Here is a 17,500-nt window from a genome sequence, read left to right as displayed (position 1 = left end):
CAGTCTCCCTGCCCCTCTCCAGTCTCCCTGCCCCTCTCCAGTCTCCCTGCCCCTCTCCAGTCTCCCTGCCCCTCTCCAGCCCCCCTGCCCCTCTCCAGTCTCCCTGCCCCCCTCCAGTCTCCCTGCCCCTCTCCAGCCCCCCTGCCCCCCCTCCAGCCTCCCCCCCTATGACCCACAACTCTCTGTTATACTTCCTCCATTCTAAAACCATCATACTCACTTCCTGCTCTTGAGCCGTTCTCCGCTAGCATTAGGTCAATATCTCTGTAACAACACACTAATAGCATAGCAACGGTTCGGACAGGTATCCATCAATTAAACTCACTGCTTGTTACCTGAATATCCATTGCACTCCCTTTTTAAATTCTCTCTAGTGTCAAACCTGAACACAGTGAAATGAAGCAGTTTTCCTCCCCAATCAGTTCATTCTGGAAGTCAGGAAATTGTCAGTAGGCAGGATTCCATAGAGAGGAAATTGTCAGTAAGGCAGGATTCCATAGAGAGGAAATTGTCAGTAAGCAGGATTCCATAGAGAGGAAATTGTCAGTAGGCAGGATTCCATTGAAACCGGGTTTCTTCAATCAAAAGCAGTGTTACAAAAAAAAATAACTCATTACGACGTGCGGAATGCAAACGGCAGATATCGGAGACATGTTCTAAAGATGGACGACATTTTGAATTCGTTTCATTTTCTCAGTGTTTAAATGTATTTATTTTATTTGTAAATGAGGGTGATGTCATCACCTAGCACGTGATGTCATCGCCTAGCCTAACGGCAACGCTCCGCTCCACAGTTAATTGTAAACGCCAACTGCTTGCCAAATAAATCTTTCAGAATGCCAGAATATCACCTTCATTTTCTGGTTGGCTGGATACAAGTTTCACCATACAATTATTTCAGAACTACGGGAGTGCACGAGAATTATTAGTTCTACGGGAGTGCACGAGAATTATTAGAACTACGGGAGTGCACGAGAATTATTAGTTCTACGGGAGTGCACGAGAATTATTAGTTCTACGGGAGTGCACGATAATTATTAGTTCTACGGGAGTGCATGAGAATTATCAGTTCTACGGGAGTACACGAGAATTATCAGTTCTACGGGAGTACACGAGAATTATCAGTTCTACGGGAGTGCACGAGAATTATCAGTTCTACGGGATTGCACGAGAATTATTAGTTCTACGGGAGTGCACGAGAATTCTCCCTCTCTCTCCCTCTCACTCTCACTCTCCCTCTCTCTCCCTCTCTCCCTCTCTCTGACAAGCCCTTTTCCACAACAGTAACCGCAGAGGTTTTACCACTCACAACAAATGAAACCCGTGGCAGAGGCCAATCACCGTCGGTATATGTGATGATGATGTATGTGTAAAGTTGAAAGGTCGTCGGGTTTTCACATACAGCTCCATTGAATGATATGAACGTTTGCTTCCATGTAAACAGACCGAGATGGTTTAACCTCCTAGCTTAGTGTGCAGGTTGGCTCATCACCTGTCTCCTTGAGGGTATGACAAGTCATCCCACACTCAGTTCTCTGTGGTTACTAGTCTCTTATCTCCTGTTCTGTGGGGGTGTAACCTCGTCTGTGATCGTGTACCGTGTCATGGCAAAGAGCGTGTCGCTTCCGACTCGCTACCCCCCATATCAGCCGTGGTTTAGTCTGATGCATTTAGAGCGGGTTGAAAGTGGAACAGAACGGGGAGGGTAGGGAGGGGAATGTTGAGAGGGAAGCAGATTGTAGATAAACCATCTGCCACATCCACTACGGTCTAACCACCACATACAGGCATCTGAGAAGAGAAAGACAGGAGAGGAGACGTCAATATATATATACTTATTTAACATTGTTGTTGTTGCAGCCTTATTTCTAAATGGATGAAATAGATTTAACTTCATGTAAAACCTGTCCAAATGCACTGACCCGTTTTCAAGCAGAATTACCCAAAATATTTAGTACAAAGAACCTGGCAATCGAATAGCCCCGATCAACAGTTAGATGTGAGTTAAGTCCACTCCTGGTAGCCTACACAGCTCTGCTGGTAAAAACGCACATTTTCTACAGCGCATTTGGTAACAATGACCCAGCAAATTACGTTTTGTTTGTCTATTTTAATATTGTGAAAGCCATTTAACAACATCTGAAGGAGCCTGAAGACCAGTATCATGGATAGGGGCGGGCCTTCCTCTCGCCGGGGCGGGCCTTCCTCTCGTCGGGGCGGGCCTTGCTCTCGTCGGGGCGGGCCTTGCTCTCGCCGGGGCGGGCCTTGCTCTCGCCGGGGCGGGCCTTGCTCTCGCCGGGGCGGGCCTTGCTCTCGCCGGGCGGGCCTTGCTCTCGCCGGGGCGGGCCTTGCTCGCCGGGCGGGCCTTGCTCGCCGGGCGGGCCTTGCTCTCGCCGGGGCGGGCCTTTGCTCTCGCCGGGCGGGCCTTGCTTCGCCGGGGCGGGCCTTGCTCGCCCGGGGCGGGCCTTGCTCTCGCCGGGGCGGGCCTTGCTCTCGTCGGGGCGGGCCTTGCTCTCGTCGGGGCGGGCCTTGCTCTCGCCGGGGCGGGCCTTGCTCTCGCCGGGGCGTTATCTGACTTGTTGATGAATGTAATACGCAGAAACGTTTGATAGGCTGAAGGACGCATCAATTCAGTCAACAGATTAGAGTTATTATACAAAACAATTATATGAGTAAAAAAATCAAATCAATCAATCTAATTGTATTTGTCACGTGTCGAATACAACAGATGTAGACCTTTACAGAGAAATGCTGACTTACAAAACCCGTTAACCAACAGTGCAGTTTTAAGAAAATCCCCCCAAAAAATAAGAGATAAGAATAACGTAATTATAGAGCAGCAGTCGATAACACTACCGGGGCTGTAAACATTAGTGAACAGTGATTTGTTTTTAAAACACCTTTTGAATAGGTTTTCAAATCAAATAAAATCAAATCAAATTTATTTATATAGCCCTTCGTACATCAGCTGATATCTCAAAGTGCTGTACAGAAACCCAGCCTAAAACCCCAAACAGCAAACAATGCAGGTGTAAAAGCACGGTGGCTAGGAAAAACTCCCTAGAAAGGCCAAAACCTAGGAAGAAACCTAGAGAGGAACCGGGCTATGTGGGGTGGCCAGTCCTCTTCTGGCTGTGTCGGGTAGAGATTATAACAGAACATGACCAAGATGTTCAAATGTTCATAAATGACCAGCATGGTCGAATAATAATAAGGCAGAACAGTTGAAACTGGAGCAGCAGCACAGTCAGGTGGACTGGGGACAGCAAGGAGCCTTCATGTCAGGTAGTCCTGGGGCACGGTCCTAGGGCTCAGGTCAGTTGAAACTGGAGCAGGAGCATGGCCAGGTGGACTGGGGACAGCAAGGAGTCCTCATGTCAGGTAGTCCTGGGACATGGTCCTAGGGCTCAGGTCCTCCGAGAGAGAGAAAGAAAGAGAGAAGGAGAGAATTAGAGAACGCACACTTAGATTCACACAGGACACCGAATAGGACAGGAGAAGTACTCCAGATATAACAAACTGACCCTAGCCCCCGACACATAAACTACTGCAGCATAAATACTGGAGGCTGAGACAGGAGGGGTCAGGAGACACTGTGGCCCCATCCGAGGACACCCCGGACAGGGCCAAACAGGAAGGATATAACCCCACCCACTTTGCCAAAGCACATCCCCCACACCACTAGAGGGATATCTTCAACCACCAACTTACCATCCTGAGACAAGGCCGAGTATAGCCCACAAAGATCTCCGCCACGGTACAACCCAGGGGGCAACCCAGACAGGCCGACCACAACAGTGAATCAACCCACCCAGGTGACGCACCCCCCCAGGGACGGCACGAGAGAGCCCCAGCAAGCCAGTGACTCAGCCCCGTAACAGGGTTAGAGGCAGAGAATCCCAGTGGAAAGAGGGGAACCGGCCAGGCAGAGACAGCAAGGGCGGTTCGTTGCTCCAGAGCCTTTCCGTTCACCTTCCCACTCCTGGGCCAGACTACACTCAATCATATGACCCACTGAAGAGATGAGTCTTCAGTAAAGACTTAAAGGTTGAGACCGAGTTTGCGTCTCTGACATGGGTAGGCAGACCGTTCCATAAAAATGGAGCTCTATAGGAGAAAGCCCTGCCTCCAGCTGTTTGCTTAGAAATTCTAGGGACAATTAGGAGGCCTGCGTCTTGTGACCGTAGCGTACGTGTAGGTATGTACGGCAGGACCAAATCAGAGAGGTAGGTAGGAGCAAGCCCATGTAATGCTTTGTAGGTTAGCAGTAAAACCTTGAAATCAGCCCTTGCTTTGACAGGAAGCCAGTGTAGAGAGGCTAGCACTGGAGTAATATGATCAAATTTTTTGGTTCTAGTCAGGATTCTAGCAGCCGTATTTAGCACTAACTGAAGTTTATTTAGTGCTTTATCCGGGTAGCCGGAAAATAGAGCATTGCAGTAGTCTAACCTAGAAGTGACAAAAGCATGGATTAATTTTTCTGCATCATTTTTGGACAGAAAGTTTCTGATTTTTGCAATGTTACGTAGATGGAAAAAAGCTGTCCTCGAAATGGTCTTGATATGTTCTTCAAAAGAGAGATCAGGGTCCAGAGTAACGCCGAGGTCCTTCACAGTTTTATTTGAGACGACTGTACAACCATTAAGATTAATTGTCAGATTCAACAGAAGATCTCTTTGTTTCTTGGGACCTAGAACAAGCATCTCTGTTTTGTCCGAGTTTAATAGTAGAACGTTTTCAGCCATCCACTTCCTTATGTCTGAAACACATGCTTCTAGCGAGGGCAATTTTGGGGCTTCACCATGTTTCATTGAAATGTACAGCTGTGTGTCATCCGCATAGCAGTGAAAGTTTACATTATGTTTTCGAATAACATCCCCAAGAGGTAAAATATATAGTGAAAACAATAGTGGTCCTAAAACAGAACCTTGAGGAACACCGAAATGTACAGTTGATTTGTCAGAGGACAAACCATTCACAGAGACAAACTGATATCTTTCCGACAGATAAGATCTAAACCAGGCCAGAACTTGTCCGTGTAGACCAATTTGGGTTTCCAATCTCTCCAAAAGAATGTGGTGATCGATGGTATCAAAAGCAGCACTAAGGTCTAGGAGCACGAGGACAGATGCAGAGCCTCGGTCCGATGCCATTAAAATGTAATTTACCACCTTCACAAGTGCCGTCTCAGTGCTATGATGGGGTCTAAAACCAGACTGAAGCATTTCGTATACATTGTTTGTCTTCAGGAAGGCAGTGAGTTGCTGCGCAACAGCCTTCTCTAAAATCTTTGAGAGGAATGGAAGATTCGATATAGGCCGATAGTTTTTTATATTTTCTGGGTCAAGGTTTGGCTTTTTCAAGAGAGGCTTTATTACTGCCACTTTTAGTGAGTTTTGTTCCCTATGCATACTTCATTTGGATCGGATTGGGCTCCTACAGATACGATGAACTCGCATCTGAACGGGAGACCGATGCCTATAGGTGAATCGTTACGACCCTTGCATAGAACCTTCCACTACAACACACCGTGGTCTGAGTGCATAGAACCTTCCACTACAACACACCGTGGTCTGAGTGCATAGAACCTTCCACTACAACACACCATGGCCTGAGTGCATAGAACCTTCCACTACAACACACCGTGGTCTGAGTGCATAGAACCTTCCACTACAACACACCGTGGTCTGAGTATATAGAACCTTCCACTATAACACACCGTGGTCTGAGTATATAGAACCTTCCACTATAACACACCGTGGTCTGAGTGCATAGAACCTTCCACTACAACACACCGTGGTCTGAGTGCATAGAACCTTCCACTACAACACACCGTGGTCTGAGTGCATAGAACCTTCCACTACAACACACCGTGGTCTGAGTGCATAGAACCTTCCACTACAACACACTGAGTGCATAGAACCTTCCACTACAACACACCGTGGTCTGAGTGCATAGAACCTTCCACTACAACACACCGTGGCCTGAGTGCATAGAACCTTCCACTACAACACACCGTGGCCTGAGTGCATAGAACCTTCCACTACAACACACCGTGGCCTGAGTGCATAGAACCTTCCACTACAACACACCGTGGTCTGAGTATATAGAACCTTCCACTACAACACACTGTGGTCTAAGTATATAGAACCTTCCACTACAACACACCGTGGTCTGAGTATATAGAACCTTCCACTACAACACACCGTGGCCTGAGTATATAGAACCTTCCACTACAACACACCGTGGTCTGAGTATATAGAACCTTCCACTACAACACACCGTGGTCTGAGTATATAGAACCTTCCACTACAACACACTGTGGTCTGAGTATATAGAACCTTCCACTACAACACACCGTGGTCTGAGTATATAGAACCTTCCACTACAACACACCGTGGCCTGAGTATATAGAACCTTCCACTACAACACACTGTGACCTGAGTATATAGAACCTTCCACTACAACACACTGTGGTCTGAGTATATAGAACCTTCCACTACAACACACCGTGGTCTGAGTATATAGAACCTTCCACTATAACACACTGTGGTCTGAGTATATAGAACCTTCCACTATAACACACCGTGGTCTGAGTATATAGAACCTTCCACTACGACACACCGTGGTCTGAGTATATAGAACCTTCCACTACAACACACCGTGGCCTGAGTATATAGAACCTTCCACTACGACACACTGTGGTCTGAGTATATAGAACCTTACACTATAACACACCGTGGTCTGAGTATATAGAACCTTCCACTACAACACACCGTGGTCTGAGTATATAGAACCTTCCACTACAACACACTGTGGTCTGAGTATATAGAACCTTCCACTACAACACACCGTGGTCTGAGTATATAGAACCTTCCACTACAACACACTGTGGTCTGAGTATATAGAACCTTCCACTACAACACACCGTGGTCTGAGTATATAGAACCTTCCACTACAACACACTGTGGTCTGAGTATATAGAACCTTCCACTACAACACACCGTGGTCTGAGTTCCACTACAACACACTGTATAGAACCTTCCACTACAACACACTGTGGTCTGAGTATATAGAACCTTCCACTACAACACACCGTGGTCTGAGTATATAGAACCTTCCACTACAACACACTGTGGTCTGAGTATATAGAACCTTCCACTACAACACACCGTGGTCTGAGTATATAGAACCTTCCACTACAACACACCGTGGTCTGAGTATATAGAACCTTCCACTATAACACACTGTGACCTGAGTATATAGAACCTTCCACTACAACACACTGTGGCCTGAGAGTATATAGAACCTTCCACTACAACACACCGTGGCCTGAGTATATAGAACCTTCCACTACAACACACTGTGGTCTGAGTATATAGAACCTTCCACTACAACACACTGTGGTCTGAGTATATAGAACCTTCCACTACAACACACTGTGGTCTGAGTATATAGAACCTTCCACTACAACACACCGTGGTCTGAGTATATAGAACCTTCCACTACAACACACTGTGGTCTGAGTATATAGAACCTTCCACTACAACACACTGTGGTCTGAGTATATAGAACCTTCCACTACAACACACTGTGGTCTGAGAACCTTCCATATACCGAACCTTCCACTACAACACACTGTGGTCTGAGTATATAGAACCTTCCACTACAACACACCGTGGCCTGAGTATATAGAACCTTCCACTACAACACACTGTGGTCTGAGTATATAGAACCTTCCACTACAACACACCGTGGTCTGAGTATATAGAACCTTCCACTACAACACACCGTGGTCTGAGTATATAGAACCTTCCACTACAACACACTGTGGTCTGAGTATATAGAACCTTCCACTACAACACACCGTGGTCTGAGTATATAGAACCTTCCACTACAACACACCGTGGTCTGAGTATATAGAACCTTCCACTACAACACACCGTGGTCTGAGTATATAGAACCTTCCACTACAACACACTGTGACCTGAGTATATAGAACCTTCCACTACAACACACTGTGACCTGAGTATATAGAACCTTCCACTACAACACACCGTGGTCTGAGTATATAGAACCTTCCACTACAACACACCGTGGTCTGAGTATATAGAACCTTCCACTACAACACACCGTGGTCTGAGTATATAGAACCTTCCACTACAACACACCGTGGTCTGAGTATATAGAACCTTCCACTACAACACACCGTGGTCTGAGTATATAGAACCTTCCACTACAACACACCGTGGTCTGAGTATATAGAACCTTCCACTACAACACACCGTGGTCTGAGTATATAGAACCTTCCACTACAACACACCGTGGTCTGAGTATATAGAACCTTCCACTACAACACACCGTGGTCTGAGTATATAGAACCTTCCACTACAACACACTGTGACCTGAGTATATAGAACCTTCCACTACAACACACCGTGGTCTGAGTATATAGAACCTTCCACTACAACACACCGTGGTCTGAGTATATAGAACCTTCCACTACAACACACTGTGACCTGAGTATATAGAACCTTCCACTACAACACACTGTGACCTGAGTATATAGAACCTTCCACTACAACACACCGTGGTCTGAGTAGATATGTCCCTTGCTTGGGAGTGATGGTTACGGCCTCTTTTAAAGATCCTCAGTCGTCTTGTTGCTCTTCATCCAACCCTTCTAAAAAGGCCTTCCGTTCTCTCACCCTTCTATATTCTAATATTATTCTGTTCTAGCCCTGTGTTTTATTATTCAGTGTTGTGAATACATTATCTCGATGTGGATTGCATTATGCTCGGGCTGCACTGTGATTTCAATAGACCTTGTCATGGCAGGGAGCATGTCGCCCCCCCGCCATATCAGCCGTGGTTCAGTCAGATGTACAGAGAGCAGGTTGGAAGCGGGACAGAATGGAATAGCCCCCCATATCAGCCGTGGTTTAGTCAGATGTACAGAGAGCAGGTTGGAAGTGGGACAGAATGGAATAGCCCCCCCCCCCTCCTCCTCATATCAGCCGTGGTTTAGTCAGATGTGCAGAGAGCAGGTTGGAAGTGGGACAGAATGGTCCCTCCCCCCTATATCAGCCGTGGTTTAGTCTATATCTGTCCCTCCCTCTCTAGTGAGTCTATATCCCCTCTAGTGTAGTCTATATCTGTCCCTCCCTCTCTAGTGTAGATCTGTCCCTCCCTCTCTAGTGTAGTCTATATCTGTCCCTCCCTCTCTAGTGTAGTCTATATCTGTCCCTCCCTCTCTAGTGTAGTCTATATCTGTCCCTCCCTCTCTAGTGTAGTCTATATCTGTCCCTCCCTCTCTAGTGTAGTCTATATCTGTCCCTCCCTCTCTAGTGTAGTCTATATCTGTCCCTCCCTCTCTAGTGTAGTCTATATCTGTCCCTCCCTCTCTAGTGTAGTCTATATATGTCCCTCCCTCTCTAGTGTAGTCTATATATGTCCCTCCCTCTCTAGTGTAGTCTATATCTGTCCCTCCCCCTCCCTCTCTAGTGTAGTCTATATCTGTCCCTCCCTCTCTAGTGTAGTCTATATCTGTCCCTCCCTCTCGTGTAGTCTATATCTGTCCCTCCCTCTCTAGTGTAGTCTATATCAGTCTGGCTTTACACCCACTGGGATCTGGTCTGGGATCAGTCTGGCTTTACACTCACTGGGATCTGGTCTGGGATCAGTCTGGCTTTACATCCACTGGGTTCTGGTCTGGGATCAGTCTGGCTTTACATCCACTGGGTTCTGGTCTGGGATCAGTCTGGCTTTACACCCACTGGGTTCTGGTCTGGGATCAGTCTGGCTTTACACCCACTGGGATCTGGTCTAGGATCTGGGATCAGGGTTGAGGAGAAGAGGGAGAGGGTTGAGGTTTGAGGAGGATAGGGGTGAGGAGGGGAGAGGGAGAGGGGTGAGGAGGGGAGAGGGTTAAGGAGAGGGAGAGGGTTGAGGAGAGGGGGAGAGGGTTGAGGAGAGGGAGAGGGTTGAGGAGAGGGGGAGAGGGAGAGGGTTAAGGAGTAGAGGGAAAGGGGTGAGGAGTAGAGGGAGAGAGGTGAGGAGAAGAGGGAGAGTGTTGAGGAGGAGAGGGAGAGGGTTGAGGAGGAGAGGGGTGAGGAGAAGAGGGTTGAGGAGGAGAGGGGTGAGGAGAAGAGGGAGAGGGGTGAGGAGGGGAGAGTGAGAGGGTTGAGGAGAGGGGGAGAGGGTTAAGGAGTAGAGGGAAAGGTGTGAGGGGTAGAGGTATAGGGGTGAGGAGGAGAGGGGGAGAGGTTTGAGGAGGAGAGGGGGAGAGGTTTGAGGAGGAGAGGGAGAGGTTGAGGAGGAGAGGGAGAGGGTTGAGGAGGAGGAGGAGAGGGAGAGGGTTGAGGAGGAGAGGGAGAGGGTTGAGGAGGAGGAGAGGGAGAGGGTTGAGGAGGAGGAGAGGGAGAGGGTTGAGGAGGAGGAGAGGGAGAGGGTTGAGGAGGAGGAGGGGGAGAGGGTTGAGGAGGAGGAGGGAGAGGGTTGAGGAGGAGGAGAGGGTTGAGGAAGAGAGGGTTGAGAGGGAGAGGATTGAGGAGGAGAGGGAGAGGGTTGAGGAGGAGAGGGAGAGGGTTGAGGAGGAGGAGAGGGAGAGGGTTGAGGAGGAGGAGGAGAGGGAGAGGGTTGAGGAAGAGAGGGGGAAGAAGTGGAGAGAATTTGTTTAAAAAATATATTTATTTAACTATGAAAGTCCATTAAGAGCAAATTCCTATTTACAATCACGGCCTACACCCCTGGCCACTACCCGGACGACGCTGGGCCAATTATATGCCACCCTACGGGACTCCCAATCACGGCCGGTTGTGATACAGCCTGGAATCGAACCAGGGTGTCTGTAGTGATGCATCAAGCACTGAGATGCAGACCGCCGCGCCTTACAAAGCCTCTCACAACACGTGTGTGTGTGTGTGTGTTTCAGAGAGAACTAGACGCCACCGCCACACAGCTCGCCAACAGACAGGATGAGAGCGAACAGTCCAGGAAGAAACTCATCGACCAGAGCCGCGACTTCAAGAAGAGCACGCCAGAGGTGACACACACACACACACACCTACACACACACCTACACACACACACACACCTACACACACCTACACACCTACACACACACACACACTACACACACACACCTACACACACACACCTACACACCTACACACACACACACACACACAGATACACAAACACACACATTTTAAATACTTTATTTGAATCCAGAAATCACATTAGTTTCGAAGGATTTAAACATTTGTCACAGATATCTGGACACTTATAGATATAGAACATACCTCCTCCATACAGCTAGACTGACCATACCAGCTGAAACAGAGCAGTACCTTCTCCATACAGCTAGACTGACCATACCAGCTGAAACAGAGACAGTACCTTCTCCTCCATACAGCTAGACTGACCATACCAGCTGAAACAGAGCAGTACCTTCTCCCCCAGACAGCTAGACTGACCATACCAGCTGAAACAGAGCAGTACCTTCTCCTCCATACAGCCAGACTGACCATACCAGCTGAAACAGAGCAGTACCTTCTCCTCCATACAGCTAGACTGCTGAAACAGAGCAGTACCTTCTCCTCCATACAGCTAGACTGACCATACCAGCTGAAACAGAGCAGTACCTTCTCCTCCATACAGCTAGACTGACCATACCAGCTGAAACAGAGACAGTACCTTCTCCTCCATACAGCTGAAACAGAGACTGACCTCCATACAGCTAGACTGACCATACCAGCTGAAACAGAAACAGAGCAGTACCTTCTCCTCCATACATCTAGACTGACCATACCAGCTGAAACAGAGCAGTACCTTTCTCCTCTACCTGACCATACCAGCTGAAACAGAGACAGTACCTTCTCCTCCATACAGCTAGACTGACCTCCTCCATACAGCAGACTGACCATACCAGCTGAAACAGAGCAGTACCTTCTCCTCCATACAGCCAGACTGACCATACCAGCTGAAACAGAGCAGTACCTTCTCCTCCATACAGCTAGACTGACCTTACCAGCTGAAACAGAGACAGTACCTTCTCCTCCATACAGCTAGACTGACCATAACAGCTGAAACAGAGCAGTACCTTCTCCAGACAGCTAGACTGACCATACCAGCTGAAACAGAGACAGTACCTTCTCCTCCATACAGCTAGACTGACCATACCAGCTGAAACAGAGCAGTACCTTCTCCTCCATACAGCTAGACTGACCATACCAGCTGAAACAGAGACAGTACCTTTTTCTCCATACAGCTAGACTGACCATACCAGCTGAAACAGAGCAGTACCTTCTCCTCCAGACAGCCAGACTGACCATACCAGCTGAAACAGAGACAGTACCTTCTCCTCCATACAGCTAGACTGACCATACCAGCTGAAACAGAGCAGTACCTTCTCCTCCAGACAGCCAGACTGACCATACCAGCTGAAACAGAGACAGTACCTTCTCCTCCAGACAGCCAGACTGACCATACCAGCTGAAACAGAGACAGTACCTTCTCCTCCAGACAGCCAGACTGACCATACCAGCTGAAACAGAGACAGTACCTTCTCCTCCAGAAAGCCAGACTGACCATACCAGCTGAAACAGAGACAATACCTTTTTCTCCAGAGGAGGACAGGAAAATATAGACATGCAAAGTTCCTGAAATACTGCCCCCCCCCCCCATTCTGGATTGTAATGACCTGTTCTTTATCTGTTTTTAATGCGCTATGTGACATTCCTGCTGACTAGGATCATTCTGTATGTCCCGTTTCTCCCCGGGGGGGGTGCCCCTTGGGTAATCGTCGTGTGTTTCCAAGGCAACCCTAATTGTTCAAACACAGACTGGAATCAAAGCATCGTTGTTGTTATGAGGAGCTGTCGCCGTAATGGGAGTTTAACGAGTGGCCATGCGCTCTATGGAAACTAAACGAACGACGTGAAAAGGTGTGTTCCACAGAGTTACCTTATGTTCCTGAGAAGCCATTGAGCCCCTGGTTGATTCTCCCCTTTTTCGTCCACGGCTATAATTGAACACATTTTGCCGCTAGAAATGTGTTTTTTTAGCATCCGCTGAAGTAGCTCGTTGGTTTACGCGACGGTGGTTGCCGTGGTAACCAATCAGACAGACTCGCTAGTTTAGCTCACCAAAACATCAGTCTTTTTGCTTGCAATTGTGAAATTCTAATTCAACAATGCCAATAATGTTCTTAATTTGACTTTTGCTTTCAAAATGCAGCTCAAACATAGAACATGTAAGAATCAACTATAGACATGAATTCTACCGTGTTGATGTAATGTGTTGATGTACCTACCGTGTCAAGCCAATCAGAAACAAGTATTCAACAATGCCATGGTATAATAATTGATATGAGGTTAGCTCTGAATAACCAGCCGAGAGAGTCGAACCAGCCTAGAAGTCAGATGACAACAGACTAAATTAGACTCATCCACCTCAGACCGGGTTAGGTTTGTTCAAGTCAGACCAGGTTAGGTTTGTTCAAGTCAGACCAGGTTAGGTTTGTTCAAGTCAGACCAGGTTAGGTTTGTTCAAGTCAGACCGGGTTAGGTTTGTTCAAGTCAGACCAGGTTAGGTTTGTTCATGTCGGACCAGGTTAGGTTTATTCACGTCTGACCAGGTTAGGTTTATTCAAGTCAGACCAGGTTAGGTTTATTCAAGTCAGACCAGGTTTAGGTTTATTCATGTCGGACCAGGTTAGGTTTGTTCAAGTCAGACCAGGTTAGGTTTATTCAAGTCGGACCAGGTTAGGTTTATTCAAGTCGGACCAGGTTAGGTTTATTCACGTCTGACCAGGTTAGGTTTATTCACATCGGACCAGGTTAGGTTTATTCAAGTCGGACCAGGTTGGTTTATTCAAGTCGGACCGGGTTAGGTTTATTCAAGTCGGACCAGGTTGGTTTATTCAAGTCGGACCGGGTTAGGTTTATTCAAGTCGGACCAGGTTAGGTTTATTCAAGTCGGACCAGGTTAGGTTTATTCACGTCGGACCAGGTTAGGTTTATTCAAGTCGGACCAGGTTAGGTTTATTCAAGTCGGACCAGGTTAGGTTTATTCAAGTCGGACCAGGTTAGGTTTATTCAAGTCGGACCAGGTTAGGTTTATTCAAGTCGGACCAGGTTAGGTTTATTCAAGTCGAACCAGGTTAGGTTTATTCAAGTCGGACCGGGTTTGGTTTATTCACGTCGGACCGGGTTAGGTTTCTCTATCTCTACCAGATTATTAATTGGCTGGGGTGATGAGCGTTTAGTGAGGAGGGAGGCGATGATGTCATTATTTCAATAGGTTGTTGGGTGTCCCCCTGATGAGGTGACAATAGGGTCAGTGGGGTCATAATATACATTACATTTGATATAACCCCTGGGGGTGGGGTTATGGGGTTTACAGGCCCTGACCTAAACCTTGGGAATACGGGCCCTGACCTAAGCCTTGGGAATACAGGCCCTTACCTAAGCGTTGGGAATATAGGCCCTGACCTAAGCCTTGGGAATACGGGCCCTGACCTTAAGCGTTGGGAATACGGGCCCTGACCTAAGAGTTGGGAATACGGGCCCTGACCTAAGAGTTGGGAATACGGGCCCTGACCTAAGCCTTGGGAATACGGGCCCTGACCTAAGAGTTGGGAATACGGGCCCTGACCTAAGCCCTGGGAATACGGGCCATAACCTAAGCCTTGGGAATACGGGCCCTGACCTAAGCCTTGGGAATACGGGCCCTGACCTTAAGCGTTGGGAATACGGGCCCTGACTTAAGCGTTGGGAATACGGGCCCTGACCTAAGAGTTGGGAATACGAGCCCTGACCTAAGAGTTGGGAATACGAGCCCTGACCTAAGAGTTGGGAATACGGGCCCTGACCTAAGCCCTGGGAATACGGGCCATAACCTAAGCCTTGGGAATACGGGCCCTGACCTAAGAGTTGGGAATACGGGCCCTGACCTAAGAGTTGGGAATACGGGCCCTGACCTAAGCCTTGGGAATACGGGCCCTGACCTAAGAGTTGGGAATACGGGCCCTGACCTAAGCCCTGGGAATACGGGCCATAACCTAAGCCTTGGGAATACAGGTCCTGACCTAAGCCTTGGGAATACGGGCCCTGACCTTAAGCGTTGGGAATACGGGCCCTGACTTAAGCGTTGGGAATACGGGCCCTGACCTAAGAGTTGGGAATACGAGCCCTGACCTAAGAGTTGGGAATACGGGCCCTGACCTAAGCCCTGGGAATACGGGCCATAACCTAAGCCTTGGGAATACGGGCCCTGACCTAAGCGTTGGGAATATAGGCCCTGACCTAAGCCTTGGGAATACGGGCCCTGACCTTAAGCGTTGGGAATACGGGCCCTGACTTAAGCGTTGGGAATACGGGCCCTGACCTAAGAGTTGGGAATACGAGCCCTGACCTAAGAGTTGGGAATACGGGCCCTGACCTAAGAGTTGGGAATACGGGCCCTGACCTAAGAGTTGGGAATACGGGCCCTGACCTAAGAGTTGGGAATACGGGCCCTGACCTAAGAGTTGGGAATACGGGCCCTGACCTAAGCCTTGGGAATACGGGCCCTGACCTAAGCCTTGGGAATACGGGCCCTGACCTAAGCCTTGGGAATACGGGCCCTGACCTAAGAGTTGGGAATACGGGCCCTGACCTAAGAGTTGGGAATACGGGCCCTGACCTAAGCCTTGGGAATATAGACCCTGTCTGTGGCAGTAAAACAAGAGAAAGACAGTTCATTATAATGAAAGTGTACACACACACACACACACACACACACACACACACACAACTATGTAGTTAGATTGATGATGTGTTCCTGATCTAATGCGTGTCTATAAGTAGCCGGGAGCCCAGCAGGTAGATCCCTCTGTACAGGATGACCCGTTCTGTCTTACTGTGGTGAACGCTGCATCTCACCAGGGCTTTAGTCAAGCTAACTGACACGTGTGTGGATGTGCTTGTTCCCGGAGGTCTATACTTGACTCGGTATCTAATCAGACTCTTGACCTAATGCTATAACAATAGGACTCTGTGGCTGAGGTTGGGTTTTAAACGGCCAGTGTTAGGTGAAACGGCCAGTGTTAGGTGGAACGGCCAGTGTTTGGTGGAACGGCCAGTGTTTGGTGAAACGGCCAGTGTTTGGTGAAACGGCCAGTGTTTGGTGAAACGGCCAGTGTTTGGTGAAACGGCCAGTGTTTGGTGAAACGGCCAGTGTTTGGTGAAACGGCCAGTGTTTGGTGGAACGGCCAGTGTTTGGTGGAACGGCCAGTGTTAGGTGGAACGGCCAGTGTTTGGTGGAACGGACAGTGTTTGGTGAAACGGACAGTGTTTGGTGAAACGGACAGTGTTTGGTGAAACGGACAGTGTTTGGTGAAACGGCCAGTGTTTGGTGAAACGGCCAGTGTTTGGTGAAACGGCCAGTGTTTGGTGAAACGGCCAGTGTTTGGTGAAACGGCCAGTGTTTGGTGAAACGGCCAGTGTTTGGTGAAACGGCCAGTGTTTGGTGAAACGGCCAGTGTTTGGTGAAACGGCCAGTGTTTGGTGAAACGGCCAGTGTTTGGTGAAACGGCCAGTGTTTGGTGAAACGGCCAGTGTTTGGTGAAACGGCCAGTGTTTGGTGAAACGGCCAGTGTTTGGTGAAACGGCCAGTGTTTGGTGAAACGGCCAGTGTTTGGTGAAACGGCCAGTGTTTGGTGAAACGGCCAGTGTTTGGTGAAACGGCCAGTGTTAGGTGGAACGGCCAGTGTTAGGTGGAACGGCCAGTGTTTGGTGAAACGGCCAGTGTTAGGTGGAACGGCCAGTGTTTGGTGGAACGGCCAGTGTTTGGTGAAACGGCCAGTGTTAGGTGGAACGGCCAGTGTTAGGTGGAACGGCCAGTGTTAGGTGGAACGGCCAGTGTTAGGTGGAACGGCCAGTGTTAGGTGGAACGGCCAGTGTTTGGTGAAACGGCCAGTGTTTGGTGAAACGGCCAGTGTTAGGTGGAACGGCCAGTGTTAGGTGGAACGGCCAGTGTTTGGTGGAACGGCCAGTGTTAGGTGGAACGGCCAGTGTTTGGTGAAACGGCCAGTGTTAGGTGAAACGGCCAGTGTTAGGTGGAACGGCCAGTGTTAGGTGGAACGGCCAGTGTTAGGTGAAACGGCCAGTGTTAGGTGAAACGGCCAGTGTTAGGTGAAACGGCCAGTGTTAGGTGAAACGGTGTAACACCTCTATAGATTGGTACAGTGTGTTTATCAGAGTGTTTATCAGTGTGTTTATCAGTGTGTTTATCAGTGTACTCTGGAAACCTGCTAAACTGTTTCTTCTTCGTCTTTTCAGGATGTCAGAAAGCAAGTGGCTCCTCTGCTCAAGAGCTTCCAGGGAGAGGTAAGTGTGTGTGTTTGTGTGCGTGCGTGCGTGGTTTCCAGAACTGTGTGTGTGTGTGCATGTGTGTGTGTCCTCTTGTATTTCAGTACATAGATGTACTGTGTGAGTATCAGATGTATGAAGCCCAG

The 17,500-nt window shown here is 48.5% G+C and overlaps 1 protein-coding gene across 1 annotated transcript in view; it reads left to right on the top strand.

The window, feature by feature from the left end:
- LOC127906145 (homeobox protein cut-like 1) overlaps nucleotides 1-17,500 on the top strand; it is a 133,372-nt gene that overhangs the window by 29,000 nt on the left and 86,872 nt on the right. The window contains 2 exon segments of the mRNA XM_052519889.1: nucleotides 10,934-11,044; nucleotides 17,325-17,372. Coding sequence (XP_052375849.1) covers nucleotides 10,934-11,044; nucleotides 17,325-17,372 — 159 coding nt within the window.

The sequence above is a fragment of the Oncorhynchus keta genome, chromosome 1 (genome assembly GCF_023373465.1).
Source record: "Oncorhynchus keta strain PuntledgeMale-10-30-2019 chromosome 1, Oket_V2, whole genome shotgun sequence".
NCBI classification, from domain to species: domain Eukaryota; kingdom Metazoa; phylum Chordata; class Actinopteri; order Salmoniformes; family Salmonidae; genus Oncorhynchus; species Oncorhynchus keta.
The sequence above is the reverse complement of the archived record's forward strand: the minus strand, read 5'-3'. Positions and strand labels throughout refer to the sequence as shown.